The sequence below is a fragment of the Vombatus ursinus genome, unplaced genomic scaffold (genome assembly GCF_900497805.2).
Source record: "Vombatus ursinus unplaced genomic scaffold, bare-nosed wombat genome assembly UNPS02009173.1, whole genome shotgun sequence".
NCBI classification, from domain to species: Eukaryota; Metazoa; Chordata; class Mammalia; order Diprotodontia; family Vombatidae; genus Vombatus; species Vombatus ursinus.
Window position 1 is genome coordinate 4,909,056 of NW_020948951.1, and position 16,288 is coordinate 4,925,343.

The 16,288-nt window shown below is 41.0% G+C and overlaps 1 protein-coding gene across 1 annotated transcript in view; it reads right to left on the bottom strand.

Moving 5' to 3' along the window:
* The window catches only part of CATSPERD (cation channel sperm associated auxiliary subunit delta), a 128,029-nt gene that overhangs the window by 306 nt on the left and 111,435 nt on the right, over positions 1-16,288 (bottom strand). The window contains exons 18-21 of the mRNA XM_027851293.1: positions 13,883-13,957; positions 6,327-6,461; positions 3,859-4,042; positions 565-722 (exon numbers count right to left, since the gene is read on the bottom strand). Of these exons, the coding sequence (XP_027707094.1) occupies positions 565-722; positions 3,859-4,042; positions 6,327-6,461; positions 13,883-13,957 (552 nt within the window). The remainder of the gene's footprint in view (positions 1-564; positions 723-3,858; positions 4,043-6,326; positions 6,462-13,882; positions 13,958-16,288) is intronic.

Sequence of the window (16,288 nt, forward strand, 5' to 3'; positions counted from 1 at the left end):
TCACTATTTAGAAGTACTTTTTCCCCCTCTGTGAGGTGGGGGTGGGATGGGTTGGGAAAGCATGGAATATTAGAGAGACCAGAACTTCTCCTCTTGGTAAGAACCAAAAGCCAGCAGGGATAACCCTCGAGAGGAAAGGTTCAAGATTTTACAAGAACTAAAGACAGTCATAACCCTTTTTCCTCCCCTTCTCTCTATACCCAAATGACATCCTCACTCCCACCCATGATTTTGGACTCTAACTAGCTGCAGAATTAAAGGAAGATGCAAAGAAGGGAGAATTTCCAGGCTGGACTCCTCTTTTGGCCCTGGATAGAGGGGAGGAATATGAGATGCTGCTGCCTGTCATTCCACTATTAGAGTTTTATTGCTTCCAGTCTGGAAAACTTATGGTCTTTGGTCAAACACTCAACATGAAGAATGAAGGGGAGGAGTGGGGAGGGATTGCTGCATACATATATTGCCAATATCTGTGTGTCATTCCCCTCCCAATAACGTTCTAACCTGTTGCCCTAGAAAAAAAAAATAATCTCCCCAGTGAACTCTTTTTTTATTTCAACTGACCTGTAAAAGGGATCCACAATACGTACTAAAAAAACATAAATTCCATTTCTTTGATCAAAAATGATACTATTTTTTGTTGAGCCCCCAAGAACCTGGTATTCAACATTAGGCCATAACAATGGAGCACTTTCATGGTCTTCATGGCAGCTGAGATAATTCTAAGAAAGACGAGAGAAGTTTTGAATTAGTAAGGGGCCCATCATTCCCCTCAGCTCACTGGTTGAGTCTGGAGAGTTGAAATACTCCTTGTTTTGCTTGCCACCAACATGGTTCTCTCCCTACCTTCACCACTCAGTAACCTCTCCACCTTTGAGGTTCATGTTATTCATCTCTACCACCTAATCAAAATCCTGGTAGCTGTTGTTTATAGACCCCTGGGGTAACTTCCCTTCTTTCCTCAATAAATTCAACACCTGGCTCATAATTCTTCTCCCCTCTGAAACTCCTGCCCTAACACTAGGGGACTTCAACATACATATTGACTCTCCCTCAAACACCCTCAACACACAGCTCTTCAACCTGCTCATTTCTCATGAGCCCTCCTCTGCCCTACCTCAGCAATACTCAAAAATGGTCATACCCTAGATCTTGTCGTCATCAACAAATGTACTATCACCACCATATTCAAGGATTCAGAAATCTTCTCGGCCCATAATCTATGAACTTTCCACCTCTCCGTCTGCCTTATCTTACTTACAAAAACCCCACTCTTCCTTCTGCACCATTACCTCTAATCCTGTGACCCCTCCGTTCTCTCCCAGGTCGTCTCCTCTGTATTAGCCCCTCTCTTCTTTTTCCCATCTTGACCCCATGGTGAATCAGTTCAACTCTGTATTTTTTTCTTGAGTCCTTGACCCCCTTATCACATTACCAATTGTACCCTGCCAAGCGTCAGCCTTGGAAAACTCCCACCATCTGCCGCCTTTAAGCCTATACATAGGCTGCTGAACAAGGGTGGAGAAAATCATGGAACCATTCTGACTGGATCCACCATAAAATTATGTTATATCACCTTGACTGGGCCCTCATTGCTGCTAGGCAGTGCTATTATACCTCCCTTATCAACTCCACCACAGCTCTTCTAAACCTTTTCATCCCTCCTCAAACCTCCCATGACTCTTTCCCTCCATTCTCTCAGCTGAGAACCATGCCTCCTATTTTACAGAAAAAAAAAAATTGAGGCTATTCACTATGAACTATGTCTTTTCCCTTCTGCCTCATCTCTTATCACTCAGATGCCTTCTGCCACTATCTCCTCCTTCAATTCTATTACATCTGGTCTTCTTCAACAGATTGCTCTGTCTGTGATCCTTACTCCTTTTTTAAGTTTTTCTTTTCCCCAGTTACATGTAAAGACAATTTTTAACATTCATTTTAAAAACATTTTTTTAGTTCCAAATTTTCTCTCTCCTCCTTACCTCCCTCATCCCTGAGAAAGTAAGCAATTTGATATAGGTTATACATGTTCAATCACACAAAATATTACCATATTAGTCATGTTGTGAAAGAAGACACAAACCCAAAGAGGGAAAAAAAGCATGAAAAAAAATACAGGAAATGAAAAACAGTATGTTTTGATCTGCATTCGGACTCCATCAGTTTTTTCTCTGGAAGTGGGTAGCATTTTTCGTCATGAGTTCTTTGGAATTGTCTTGAATCATTACATTGCTGAGAATAGCTGAATCATTCACAGTTGATCATCATACAATATTGTGGTTACTGTGTACAATGTTCTGGTTCTGATCACTTCACTTTGTATCAGTTCACATAAGTCTTTCCAGGTTTTTCTGAAATCCACGTGCTCAATATTTCTACTATCACAGTAATATTCCATTGCAATCATATACAACAACTTGTTCAGCCATTCCCCAATTGATGTGTCCTCACTCTTTCACTTATTTTCAATAGCTCTCTGCCTACTGGCTCATTCCCTACTGCCTACAAACATGTCCATGCCTCCTCTATCCTGAAAAAACTCTCACTTGATTCTTCTATCCCCACTAATTATCATTATATACTTCTTCTGCCCTTTGTAGCTATACTCCTTGAAAAGACTGTATACTAGGTGCCTCTGCTTACTCACTTCTTAACCCTTTACAGTCGGGGTTCTGACCTCATCATTTCACCGACACTTCTCTCTCCAAAGTTATTATTGTTCAGTCTTTCAGTTGTGTCCAACTTTTTGTGACCCTATTTGAGGTTTTCATGGCAAAAATACTGCAGTGGTTTACCATTTCCTTCTCCAGGTATTTTATAGATGAGGAAACTGAGGCAAACAGTGACTTGCCCAGGGACACACAGCTAGTAAGTGTCTATGGACAGATTTGAACTCACAGAGATGAGTCTTCTTGATTCCAGGCCTGGTGCTCTATCCACTATGCCACCTAGCTCCAAAGTCACCAGTGATTTTTTAAGTGAGATGAAGACTCACAAAGACAATAAAATGTATGGATTTGTTGTGGGTGCTGGTGCCTCTCATTACAAACTTTCTCTCAATGGAACTCATGGGCCTGCTCTCTGTAATTTCAGATACCCCTTTTTCTGATGCCCTAGGATAAGACTTCAATCATTTTTTTAATACTGGTAATGAAATTTTTGGACAAAGAAGTTCCACACCCCGTCTGTGCTTGTAGAGGCATGGGTGTCCTTTGGATTTTCCATAGCACCATATACTAGGCTATGGAAAGAGGATTAGGTTTAATTTCCTTATTTTGCCGATGAGGGAAGACTATGACCCAGAGATGGAAAATGGCTTGCCCAAATCGCATAGCTAATTGGAGGTACAACCAGAACTAAAACATGGGTCTCCTGACTCCTAGTCCAATATTCTTTCAATGTAGAGGTGATAGAAATATGAATACACTCTACATTCTCTATCACATCATGTACTAACTGGGCCATAGAAAGGAAGCATGGAGACTGAGTACAAGTCAAGTATTTTTTGAATGAATAAGCTTTTAATGTTGTTTAGTTGCTTTTTCATATGTATCCGACTCTCCATGATTCCAATGGGGTTCTCTTGGCAAAGATACTGGAGTGGTTTGCCATTTCCTTCTCCAGCTCATTTTACAGATGAGGAAACTGAGGTAAACAGGATTAAGTGACTTGCTCAGGGTCACACAGCTAGGAAATGTCTGAGGCTGAATTTGAACTTAGGTCTTCCTGACTCCAGTCCTGGTGCTCTATCCACTGCATCACCTAGCTGCCTCAAACTTTTAATATAGGATGTAAAAGACCCTTGACTGCCCTTTCGCACTTTCTTTTTAAAGCTGTTAACTTCAGAATGAGCATTACCTGTCTATTCCAGGAGTGCACACCTTTGACAGTAGAGGCATCTATCATTGAAGACCAATTCTGAGCCTGTGACACGCAGGAAGCCTCGCCAACAGTCATGGAATAATTGTAAGTATACAATCCATGTATTTCTATTAGGACAAATTCCGTCTTCACAACTTCCACACGTCGTGTTTCTTCCCAACTGTGGTGTACAGACACAAAGAGAAAGTATGTGCAAATTAGTGGAATATGCAAATGCAATGTTAGGTCGGGATGATTGGGATAGAATCCCCAAGGGTGAGTCTGTGACTTCTGAGAGCTTTGGCTGGGGAAATTACAAGCACTGGCAAGGATCAAAGTCTGGGAAGTCAGTAAGTCAATCAGGATTTTTATTTTAGCTATTCCTGAAGGATTTGGTTTTTTCATTAACTTTTTTCTGGTAACAATTAGACCAAACAATGAAGTTGTGGGGAAAGGATGAAAAAATGAAATTAATGTTGATTCCAAATCAAGTGGTACCAATATTTTAAAGAAACAAAACAAGGCAAACTGGCAGCTTTTATAAATACCAAAGAGGATTCCAACAATACTTTTTAAATATCATTTTTATTGATAACTTTTGGTTTTTGCATCATCAGAATTTCTCTCCCCCTTCTTCCCCCTTCTCCCTTCCAGACAGCTATCCCATATAACAAAGCATATTTTTTAAAGAAAAAAGAAAAGGAAGAAGAGAAAACAAATTAGTAAAGCCAGTCAGTACATTGGAAAAAGTCTGAAAATATATGTAATGTTCTACTCTGTGGACTTCCCACTTCTGCAAAGGAGTGGGTCCATAACTGTTTGATCTTCAGTTGATCATTCCCTTAAACAATAAGATTTCCTCCTTTCACCTGTTATTGAGTGTGGGAGGTGAAGATCAGCTACCATGCCTCTTATTCCTTAAGGAATTCCTTTTTCCAGCCATTCTTCCTTAAGGAAGTCCCAGGTCATAAAGGAGGTGGGATTGGGGGATGAGGGGGAGAAAAAGCTTCTTTATTTAAATAGTTGAAGGGAGTCTGTGTGAGGGCTTGATTAACTTCTCTGTCCTGGTTCCCCTTTTTTCTCAACTCTAACATATCTTAGCTGCTGTGACTCACAATTATGTTCTTTGGCATCTTGGATCCCCCTTCCCTTTTAGGCTTAAAGTCCTACGTGGAAATGAAAAGAAACATTTCCCTCCCTCTTTATGTATCACTCTTTAATATGAAGGGCTCCCTTTTACTGCTGGCTGCTAGTAAGGACAGGGATACATGTTGCACTGTGGTTTCATTGGTATAAGACAGTCCCATTGAAGAAACTGTCTCTAACAATGTAGGTCATCACCTTTTTCTACAAAATATAGTCTGAAAGCAGGAGTCCTTAATTTTGGGGGGGGATCATGGATCCCTTTGGCAGACTGGTGAAGCCTATGGACCCCTTCCCAGAAAAAAAATGTTATTAATGCATAAAATAACGTACATGGGATTACAACAAAAAGCAATTCCCTTGAAATTGTTGCTATTCAGTCATTTCAGTTGTTTCTGACTCTTCATGACACTATTTGAAGTTTTCTTGGCAAAGATACTAGAATGATTTTCCATTTCCTTCTCCAGCTCATTTTACAGATGAGGAAACTGAGATCAACAGGGTTAAGGACTTGCCCAGAGTCACACAACTAGTAAGGATCTGAGGCTAGATTTGAAATCAGGAAGATGAGTCTTCTTAACTTTGGGGCCTGTATTCTACCCACTGTGCCACCGAGCTTCCCCTGATTATACTGAAATACAATTATCAAAATGTTTTTTAAAAACAAGTTCATGGACTCCAGATTAAGAACCTCTGTCTTAAGAGAGTGATCTAGAGCACTGAGAAATTAAATGGCTTGCCCAGGATCACCCAGCTAGTGTGCATCTGAGGCAGGTCTTCAGCTGCAAGGTGGTGTAGAACAGCCATCTTATTCCTAAAAGCAATGATAAACATAAAATCCCACATGCATTAACAGAATGATTTAAACAGAATTCAGAAGCTCAATTTATATTATAGTCATATTACAATCTGTTGCAAAGCTGGTAGTAAGCTTCATTAAGAATAGTACAGTTTTATAAATCTGCTGATCAGATATTTCACATTTCACCTCTACTGAGCACAAACATGAAACAAGATTTTCAGAGTAGTGAGTTGTCCTGGTTATAGTGGAGTGGAAGGTAGATGCCCTTTATAGGGTAGCCTCATGCAATGATCTGCATAGAGTCTGTGATTCTTCCTAGCTGATATTCTGAGACCTACTGAATAAATTTAAATAAATAAGTAAAATCTTATGACATTTTTATGAACCCAAGTTTCTGAGCTCGCTCTCAATTTCTATTTTCTCATAAAGATCAGGAATAAACTAAAAGTGACCACAAAAGAAAACTGGTGGTAGAGAGCGTGCATGTTGCCTATTATAAAATGATCCAATGATGTCTTACAGTTCAATCACTGGTTTCCACGGACTGTTGTAATAGACCAGGCCTGGACATCCCAGTTCCTCATAATCATATATTATAGTCAGGTCCACATTATTTTGCTGGGGTCGGGAATGGTAGTTAGGGTCATATGATCCCCTATACAAGGAAAACAAGAATAATACTTTGTCAGTAGCATATAATTAATTGCTCTATTGTTATTTTGAGAGGAAGAATGACATATAGAGGTAGAGTCAAGATGGCAGAGTAAAAGCAGTGACTTGCTTGAGCTCTCCCCTAAACCCCTCCAAATACCTGTGAAAAATGACTCTAAACAAATTCTAAAGCAGCAGAACCCACAGAAAGACAGAGTGAAACAAAGTTCCAGCCCAAGACAACCTGGATGGGTGATTAGAAAGGTCTATTGCTCCTGGCTGGGAGAGGAATGCAGTTCAGTGTGGGTGCGCAGGCAAAGCAAGTCTCAGCAAATCTGGAGCAGGCCTCAGAGGACTGAATCACAGGCAGCTGTGGTGGTTTCCAGACTTCTCAACCCACAAATGCCAAAGACAACTTAGAAGGTCAGTAGGAAAAGTCTGTGACTGTGGTGAGAGAGAAGCTCAGTCCCAGCCCCAGTCCCAGCTGCAGCCCCCGGGTGGCAGCTGCTTCCAGAGCTTCTGGCCCACAGACTGAGGGGGAATTTAGTGACTGATCAGAGGGGGACTGCAGGGATTTCTTTGGTGGTGCTGAGACAGGATTCTCTTGCTTTGCCCATGCTTTGATCTGGGTCACAATTCTGGGTGGCAGTCCTGGGGTGAGGAGGAGTGCTAGTGTGGTAGAGCTTGTAATGGTGGTGGAAAGGAAATCCTCCTTACAGTTCCAAGGCAGAAAGGAGTGCTTGTGGTCACTCATAGACCAGAGCACAGGCTAGGAAAGGAGTAAACATCTCACTCTTGATCATACCACCCTGAAAAAACTGAAAATTTACAGGTCCTTAGAAGTATCTCTGAGAACAGCTGCACAAAACCCCCAGCTTGGGACAGTACATTCTCCACACTGTGAAGCAGACCCCTACCTTAACAAAGAGTTTAAAACTCAGGTAATTGGCTGGGATCACGCATAAACTGTGCAAAAAAAAAAAAAGTCAGACCATAGAATCTTTCTTTGGTGACAAAGAAGATCAAAACATACAACCAGAAGACGACAACAAAGTCAAAGCTCTTACATCCAAAGCCTCCCAGAAAAATATGAATTGGCCCCAGGCCATGGAAAAGCTCAAAAAGGATTTTGGGAAGTAAGTAAGAGAAGTAGAGGAAAAACTGGGAAGAGAAATGAGAGTGATGCAAGAAAATCATGAAAAACAAGTTAACAGCTTGCTAAAGGAGACCCAAAAAAATACTGAAGAAAATAACACCTTAAAAATAGCTTAACCCAAATGGCAAAAGAGGTCCAAAAAGCCAATGAGGAGAAAAATGCCTTAAAAAGCAGAATTGGCTAAATGGAAAAGGAAGTCCAAAAGCTCACTGAAGAAAATACTTCCTTAAAAATTAGAATGGAGCAAATGAAAGCTAGTGACTTTATGAAAAATCAAAACATTGTAAAACAAATCCAAAATAATGAAAAAATAGAAAACAATGTGAAATATCTCATTGGAAAAACAACTGACCTGGAAAATAGATCCAGGAGACACAATTTAAAAATTATTGGACTATCTGAAAGCCATGATCAAAAAAGGAGTCTAGACATCATCTTTCAAGAAATTATCAAGGAAAACTGCCCTGATATTCTAGAACCAGAGGGCAAAATAGAAATTAAAAGAATCCACCCATCGTGTCCTGAAAGAGATACCCAAAGGAAAACTTCTAGGAATATTGTAGCCAAATTCCAGAGTTCCCAGGTCAAGGAGAAAATATTGCAAGCAGCCAGAAAGAAACAATTCAAGTATTGTGGAAACACAATCAGGATAACACAAGATTTAGCAGCTTCTACATTAAGGGCTTGGAATATAATATTTTGGAGGTCAAAGGCGATAGGATTACAACCAAGAATCATCTACCCAGCAAAACTGAGTATAATTCTTCAGGGGGAAAAATGGACATTCAGTGAAATAGAGAACTTTCAAGCATTCTTGATGAAAAGACCAGAGCTGAATAGAAAATTTGACTTTCAAATACAAGACTCAAGATAAGCATGAAGAGGTAAACAGGAAAAATCATAAAGGACTTACTAAGGTTGAACTGTTTACATTCCTGCATGGAAAGATAATATTTGTAACTTGTGAGACCTTTGTCAGTATTAGGGTAGTTGGAGGGAAAAAAATTATATGTATGAATAGATAGATTGAGGGCACAGGGTGAGTTGAAGATGCAGGGGTGATTTCTGGAGAATAAAATTAAGGGGTGAGAGAGGATTATACTGAGAGAAGAAGAAAGGGAGAGATAGAATGGGGTAAATTATCTCATATAAAACAGACAAGAAAAGACTTTTACAGTGAAGGGGAAGTGGGGGAAGGTGAGAGGGAATGAGTGAATCTTATTTTCTTCAGAGTTGGCTTAAGGAGAGAATAATATACACACTCAATTGGGTATCTTACCCTATAGGAAAATAGAGGGGAAGGGGATAAGAGAGTAGGGGGATGATAGAGGGGAGGGCAGATTGGGGGAAGGGGGAATCAGAAGCAAATACTTCTAAGGAGGGACAGGGTCAAAAGAGAGAATAGAATAAATGGGGGACGGGATAGGATGAAGGTAAATATAGTTAGTTTTTCACAACATGACTACCATGGAAGTGTTTTGCATGACTACATATGTATAACCTGTATCGGGTTGCTTGTCTTCTCAATGAGGATGGGTGGGGAGGGAGGAAGGGAGAAAATGTGGAACCCAAAGTTTTAAAAACAAATGTTAAAAATTGTTTTCACATGCAACTGGGAAATAAGATATACAGGCAATGGGGTATAGAAATCTATCCTGCCCTATGGGAAAATAGAAGGGGAAGGGGATAAGAGAAGCGGGGGAGATAGAAGGGAGGGCAGATTAGGAGAAGGGGTATGCAGAATGCATACCACCTTGGGGTGGTGGGAGGGATGAGATGGGGAGAAAATTTAGAACTCAAAATTTTGTGGAAGTGAATGTTGAAAACTAAAAATAAATTTATTTTTAAAAATTCAAAAAAAAAAAAAGAATGACATATAGGTAGAAAGCCAGCTTTGAAGCTAGAAAACCTGGGTTCAATTCTTGCCTAACTGTATAACTATGGACATGTCACTTAATCTTTCTGAGCAACTCTAAGACCAGTTGTAGAGAAGGTGGAGAGCTGCATTGGCAGAGGAAATTTTCTCAGCTAAGAATTCTGGATACCAATGAAATCACAGGTCCAGGTTCTATCTGTTTTATAATGTAATATTTTTTGATAACAATGCAGAGTACCTGGTGTGGTGGTGCACAGCCCTACCTTAACATAAGAAGTAGTATGGTATTGTCTAAGAGCCCTGGTGGATATAGAGTCAGGAGAACCTGTGTTTGAATCTCAGCTGCCACATTTGCTAGCTGTGTGACAGTGGAAAAGTCACTTAACATCCTTGAACTTCAGTTTCCTCATCTATAAACGGGGATAACTTGTACCACTGACTTGATGTGCTTAAGGCTGGCAGTTTTCAGAAGAAGAAATCAGATATGATGAGGGGAATGGTTTCAGAAAAACCTGGGGGGACCTACGTGAATTAATGCAGAGTGAAACAAGTGGAACCAGAAGATCATTGTACATAGTAACAGTAATGTTGCAACAATGTTGTTCTTGTTCTTGTTTGTTCTTTGTGCTCAAAGAGGACCAAAATGACATCACACTGTCACAGTCAATGTACAATGTGTCCACCTATGGCTGATCATACCAGTATGATCGAGGAAGGCTCTACCACAGGTTGGGCACAGATAGTCTTTGGGACCATTTGAGAGGGAGATGTCCTAAATTTGCACATTTCACATGTCTTGTTGTAATGATAGTCAACTGTTAAAGACTTAGCTACTCTGATCAATGTAATCATCCAAGGCAATTCTGAAAGACTCATGATGAAAAATGCTATCCATCTCCAAAGAGAGAACTGATAAAACTCTGAGTGCAAAATGAAGTATAATTTTTTTGACTTTTATTTTTCTTGCCTTTTTTTTGCTGTTGACATGGCTAATATGGAAATGTTTTGCATAATTTCACATGTATAATCGAAATAATAGAGCTTGACTTCTCAATAGGTGGGGAAGGGGGTAGAGGGAAGGTGAGAATTGGGTCTCAAAATCGAAAAAAGATGTTAAAAATAATTTGAATATAATATTTAGATAGTGCTACTCCAAATATATATAGGGCTATCTAAATATATAAATTTACAGATGGGGTTCACAAATCATGTGAATGATCCCCTTCATTCTCTTCACACATAGCTTCTTTGAGGCACAGGGTTGTCTGTCAGGACACTAGCCAAGAGGGCATTACATATTGTTCTGTGTAAAGAACTGTTCAAATCCAAGGAGGCTCATTGGCTATATAACGCATAAAAAAGGCAGGAGTTGGAACATGGGAGAGTGTGTGATGTCTAACAGTGGCTCTGCCTAACCTTTTTTTTTTATTATTCTTCCTTCCCCCTTCCCTTCCCTTTATACCAGAGATTAAAGACTTGATGAATACAGATGAACAAGATGAATACAGAGGAGCGTGAGAAGACTTGAACTGCTGCCAGGTGAAGTCAGCAGAACCAGGAAAACAACTTTCACAATGACTGCAGTGAAAATGGCAACAACAATAACAGAAATGCTGGGCAATGATGATGACCATGCAATACGAGGATGCTCCTCTCTCCCTTCTTTACACAGGTGAGGGACTGTGGGGGTGGAACACTGCATATGATGTTGGACTTGTTCCTTTGGTGAGTTTTTCTGAATTAGTAATAGTTATGTGGAAAGGATGGATAAGCCAAGGATGTCAAGGGCAGAGGTTACAAAGAAAGGCAAAAGACAAAGCCTGCTCTCAAAAGCAAGGAAAGATATGCCACAGAAGACTCTGGAAGAGTTCAGCATGGCTCTTGGTTGACTCTATGGCGGTCTGTTAAAAACTTCTTAATAATAACCACCCAAAAAAACTACTCTCTGAGATACTTTTCAGGTAAGGCTTTTAAAAATAAACTCGTGAAGCCCTGGATCCTGGCAAGACTGCAAGGAGACACGCCAATGCCTCTGGAACAAATGTCTTCATTTACAGCTAGAAGATTTGAGTGAGTCTTAGTGGCAAGAAAAATCTGAAGGAGAACCAGTGAGAGGTAAAGCATGGGTTGAAGGGTAGATAGGTCATATGGAATCCAACACACAAGATGCGTCCTCTCCTTCTTCCCAAGAGATGTAGTTCTAGGCAGAGTTTTGTCTCTTGATGTTGTCCCTGAGATGTACTGAAGAGGTATGATGAGGCAACTGGACATGTTCTCCAGGATGTCTTGGGCCTGCCCATATAGCCCACAATCGTAGGCAGGACCCTGCCAATGGAAAGTTTCCTGAAATATGAGGTTCTTGTGCTCCAAGAGCTCACAGTCTAGGTGAGGAATAATAAAAACATTAGAAAAGGATTTCTATAGTGCTTTAAGGTTTACCTAGGGTTTTACACACATTATTTCCTTTTTTGGCAGGTGAAAAATGAAATGACTAAGGAAACAAAGGTTTGATGTTCTGAGCATATCAATTTATTTATTTATTTATTTTTTGCTTTTTGGTGAGGCAATCAGGATAAGTGACCTGCCCAGGGTCACACAGCTAGTAAGTGCCAAGTGTCTAAAGCTGGATTTGAACTTAGTTCCTCCTGACTTCAAGGCTGGAGCTCTATCCACTGCGCCACCTAGCTGCCCCATTCGTATTTACTCCTGATGATTTCGTGGGCATTTTAGTCCTTTTTGCCTTTGAACTTTTAAGTATTCCTTTTATATGATAACTTATGTGCTTCACTTTACACAGAGGGCATGTGCTTAAAATTGTATATACATTGATTTTTCAAATAAAAATATTTTAAGTGCAAAATAAAAAAGAAGAAAGAAAAAAAGAAAGGGGGTTGCCAGAAGAACATCGTACACAGTAACAGCAACCTTGTGCGACGACTAGCTGTGATAGACTTAGCTCTTCTCAGCAATGCAAGGATCTAAGACAACTCCAAAAGACTCATGATGGAAAATGCTCTCCACATCCAGAGAAAGAACTTTGGAGTTTGAATGCAGATCAAAGCACACTATTTGCTCTCCTTTTCTTTTGTTGTTTTGTTTTATTTCTGCTTTCTTGTGGTTCCTCCTATTAGTTCTCATTCTTCTTTACATGACTAATGTGAAAACATGTTAATAGGAATGTACATGTAGAGCCTATATCAGATTGCACACAGTCTTGGAGAGGGAGGTGGGGAGGGAAGAAAATTTAAAACTCAAAAGCTTATGGAAGTGATTGTTGAAAACTAAAAATAAACATATTAATTAAAAAGAAAGAAAGAAAGAAAGGGGGTTGAAGTGGGCCCTCTGAAAGCTTCATGGGAGTGGGAACTGAGTTGGGCCCTGAAGGTCAAATAGGTGTTTGAGAGGCTAAGGGGATAGGGAAGAGTGTGAGAAAGAATACGGAGGCAGGAAAGCAGGAATCTTCTGGGCAGTGCAGACACAGATTAGTGTTGGTGGAGCACAGGAGTCATGTTGGAGGAGACTGGAACATTAGGCTGTTGGCTGGGACTGGTTTGGTGTAGAGGGCCATGAATGAGAGGCTTGGGACTTTAGCTGGAAGCCAGTAGAGAACCATTTGTGACTTTGGAATAAGAGAATGGCATGACAAAAGCTATGTTTCAGAGAGATTAATCTGGGAGCTATGAAAGGGTGGGCAGAGCCTGGGAGAACCCTTAGGAGTTTCTTATAATGGAAACACAAACTACTAAACCCCACCCCCATCCTCTAAAATTTCCAGAGTAGGACACTAAGGCTTGGAGAGGTCAGAATGACTCATCCAAATTAGTAACAACATTTGGCCTTTATCAAATACCTACTATGTGCCTGACACTGTGCAAAGTGCCTTGAACATATTATCTCACTTGATTCTCACACAAACCCTGAGAGTTTGGTGCTATTGTTATCCCCATTTTGCACATAAGGAAACTGAGGCAGACAGAGGTGAAGGGACTTGCCCAGGGTCTTGAGGAAGGATTTTAACTCAGGTCTCCCTGACTCCAGGTCCAGCACCTAATAGCAAGAAACCAGGCTCTCTGACTCACGGTTCCTCTATATTCTAATATCCTGATAGTCAAGGCATTCCTGAGAGCAGCCAGCTAAGCAATACCCTTCTTTGTCAGAATTCTAGCCTAGGAGACAGGGGCTCCTTAAACAGGGTTTCTTTCTGTGCCTTGTACATAGTAGGCATTTAATAAATGCTAGGCGATTTAGAAGTAACACTATCTCAGGATGGAGTCTCAGGCCTCTGATAAAGTTAGATCCTGAAGTCCTGGGCATCTGGGGACAATTTCTGACATTTGAAAAAAGGCAAACCATAGAAAGCAAGGACGATGAATCTAAATAACCTCCTACTTACTTTTCAATGATGTAGGTATAATTGTTCTCCAGTTCCACGGGTTTCAGGAACTTTTTCACACATGCATTTAGATCCCTGTGGAGATTGAAGTGTCAGAATCACACCATTTCAGAGTTGGAAGAGGTCTCGAAGGTGATTAATTTAACCTTTGTATATAGAGAGATCCCTTCTAAAACAATCTAAACGAGAGCTTATCCAGCCTTGGCTGGAGGACCTCTGCTGCTGAGGAGCTCACTACCTACCCAAACTGGAAGCTGTACTTTGGGATAGCTCAGATGGCAGGAATTTTGCAGTTTCTCCCCACAATTCCCTCTGGGGCTGATCCATCTTCCTTCCACACAGCCACCTTTCAAATGCTTGAAGATACAACGATCATGTGCCCTTTGAATTTCCTCCCCAAGCTGAGCATCCTTAGTCTCTTTAACTGGTCTTTGGATGGCATGATTTCTATTCCCCTCACAATTCTGGCCATCCTCTGGAGGCTTCAGTTTGTTGATGACCTTCCTAAAATGTATAAGAGCTTCTTACCACGTAGATATAATAAAGGTAGAAATTTGGAACAAAAGATTGAGGTCTCAAGAGATGCCTTCCTGTGTGGCTCTGCTGCTGCTTGCTGCTGTTGGGTCGTTTCAATTGTGTCTGACTCCTCATGACCCTATTTGGATTTTTTTTTGGGCAAAGATACTGGAGTGGTTTGCCATTCCCTTCTCCAGCTCATTTCATAGATGAGGAAACTGAGCCAAGCAGGGTTAAGTGACTTGCCCAGGGTCACACAGCTAGTAATTGTCTGAGGCCAGATTTGAACTCAGAAAGAGGAGTTTTCCTGACTCCAAGTGTGGTGCTTCATCCACTGCAGAGCCACCTCGCTGCCTGCACAGCTCTACCCACCCTCTTTTGTTCTTTGCTTTCTTCTTTCCCTTTCACGGAAGAGCCAAAGGATCTTGACATGGAGAGAGTGATTAAAAAAAGAGTCACAAATCCTGAAACCCAGATAGTCATTGACAGTTTGTGGAAGACAAGATAAATGAAAATTGAATGTTGTGCAAGGTCACTCAGGTAGGAAGCATATCTCAGTGAGGTCCCTGACTCCAAAGCCAAGGATCTTTCTACTGTTTCTCTCACCATGATTCTTTAAAACTTTATTCAAAGAATACACAGAATTCAAGAAGAATGAATCTGAGGCAGGAAAAAAAGTACAAAAAGCATTGTGGACAGGGTGCTGGACTTGGAGTCAGGAAGACGAGTTCAAATCGTGCCTCAGACACTTATTAGTTGGGTGAGCCCCTGCAAGTCACTTAATCTCTGGGCATCAGTTTCCTCAGTTGTAAAATGAGGAGATTGGACCAGATGGCCCTCCCAGTTCTAAATATATATTTCCATGATCCTGAAAACTTCTTCTGGCTGCTGCATATGGTTGTGGACCTAAACTCCCAAAAAGAGCTGAAATAACTCAAAGTTAATGACTAAAAGTTCAGTCTTCCCCTAAAGATAACCTGTGGAGAAACTTCCCCATAGCGGCTGCAGTCCCATAGAGGACCAATAGATGACGGCAAAGAGCTATAGAAGACCTAAAGAACCTAGCCCAGTAGAGAGAGAGCTAAGGATGAGCCTTCTGAAAGGCTTGCTGAGCAGAAAGGTCACCAGAGCTGGAGGAGGTCGCCAGACAATTCATCAGTAGACACTCTGTGATACCAATGACCGTGGAGCTAGCTGCAAGCCGCAACGTGGGAGGCAGAGAGGTGGTTCCCCAGGGACACTGCCCTGGCATTTCTTCTCTGGATGGGGCTAATACATCAGAGGAATGCTGTTGATACGGTTCACCTAAATTTTAGTAACGTATATGAAAAGATCTCACGCCAATAGTGTGATAAGGCAACCAAAAACCAAATGTGATCGTGGGCTGTGTTGAGAAGCAAGGCCACCAGGACATGGAGGTGATGTGATGAAGCCACCCTTGCTGGAGTACTGTGCTCAAATCCAGGTGAGAAACACTGAGAAGCTGGAGAGAAATGGACAGTGGCCAGAGGAAGGCAAGGGTGGGTGTGAAAGGACTTGACATCCTGACCCAAACTGGAGGTGAAGGAACTCAGGATGTTTAGCCCAAAGAAAAGAAGATTTAGGAGGGATGGGCACTGAGCTCAACTGACGTGTATTGAGCTTGCAATGAACTAAACCCCCCCCCCCTTTTAAGACAAACTGATAACAACAACAGTAATACATTTACATAGCAATTTTAAGGTTTGCAATACACTCCACAAATATAATCTCATTTTATCCTCACAACTATCCGGGAACAGAGATGCTAATGTGAAAGCTGCCTTCAAGTATCTGAAGCTCTTGTTACAGGAGAAAGGAATTAGATTCATCCTGTTTGACTGATGGGTGAAAAGAGCAAAGAAGTAAATT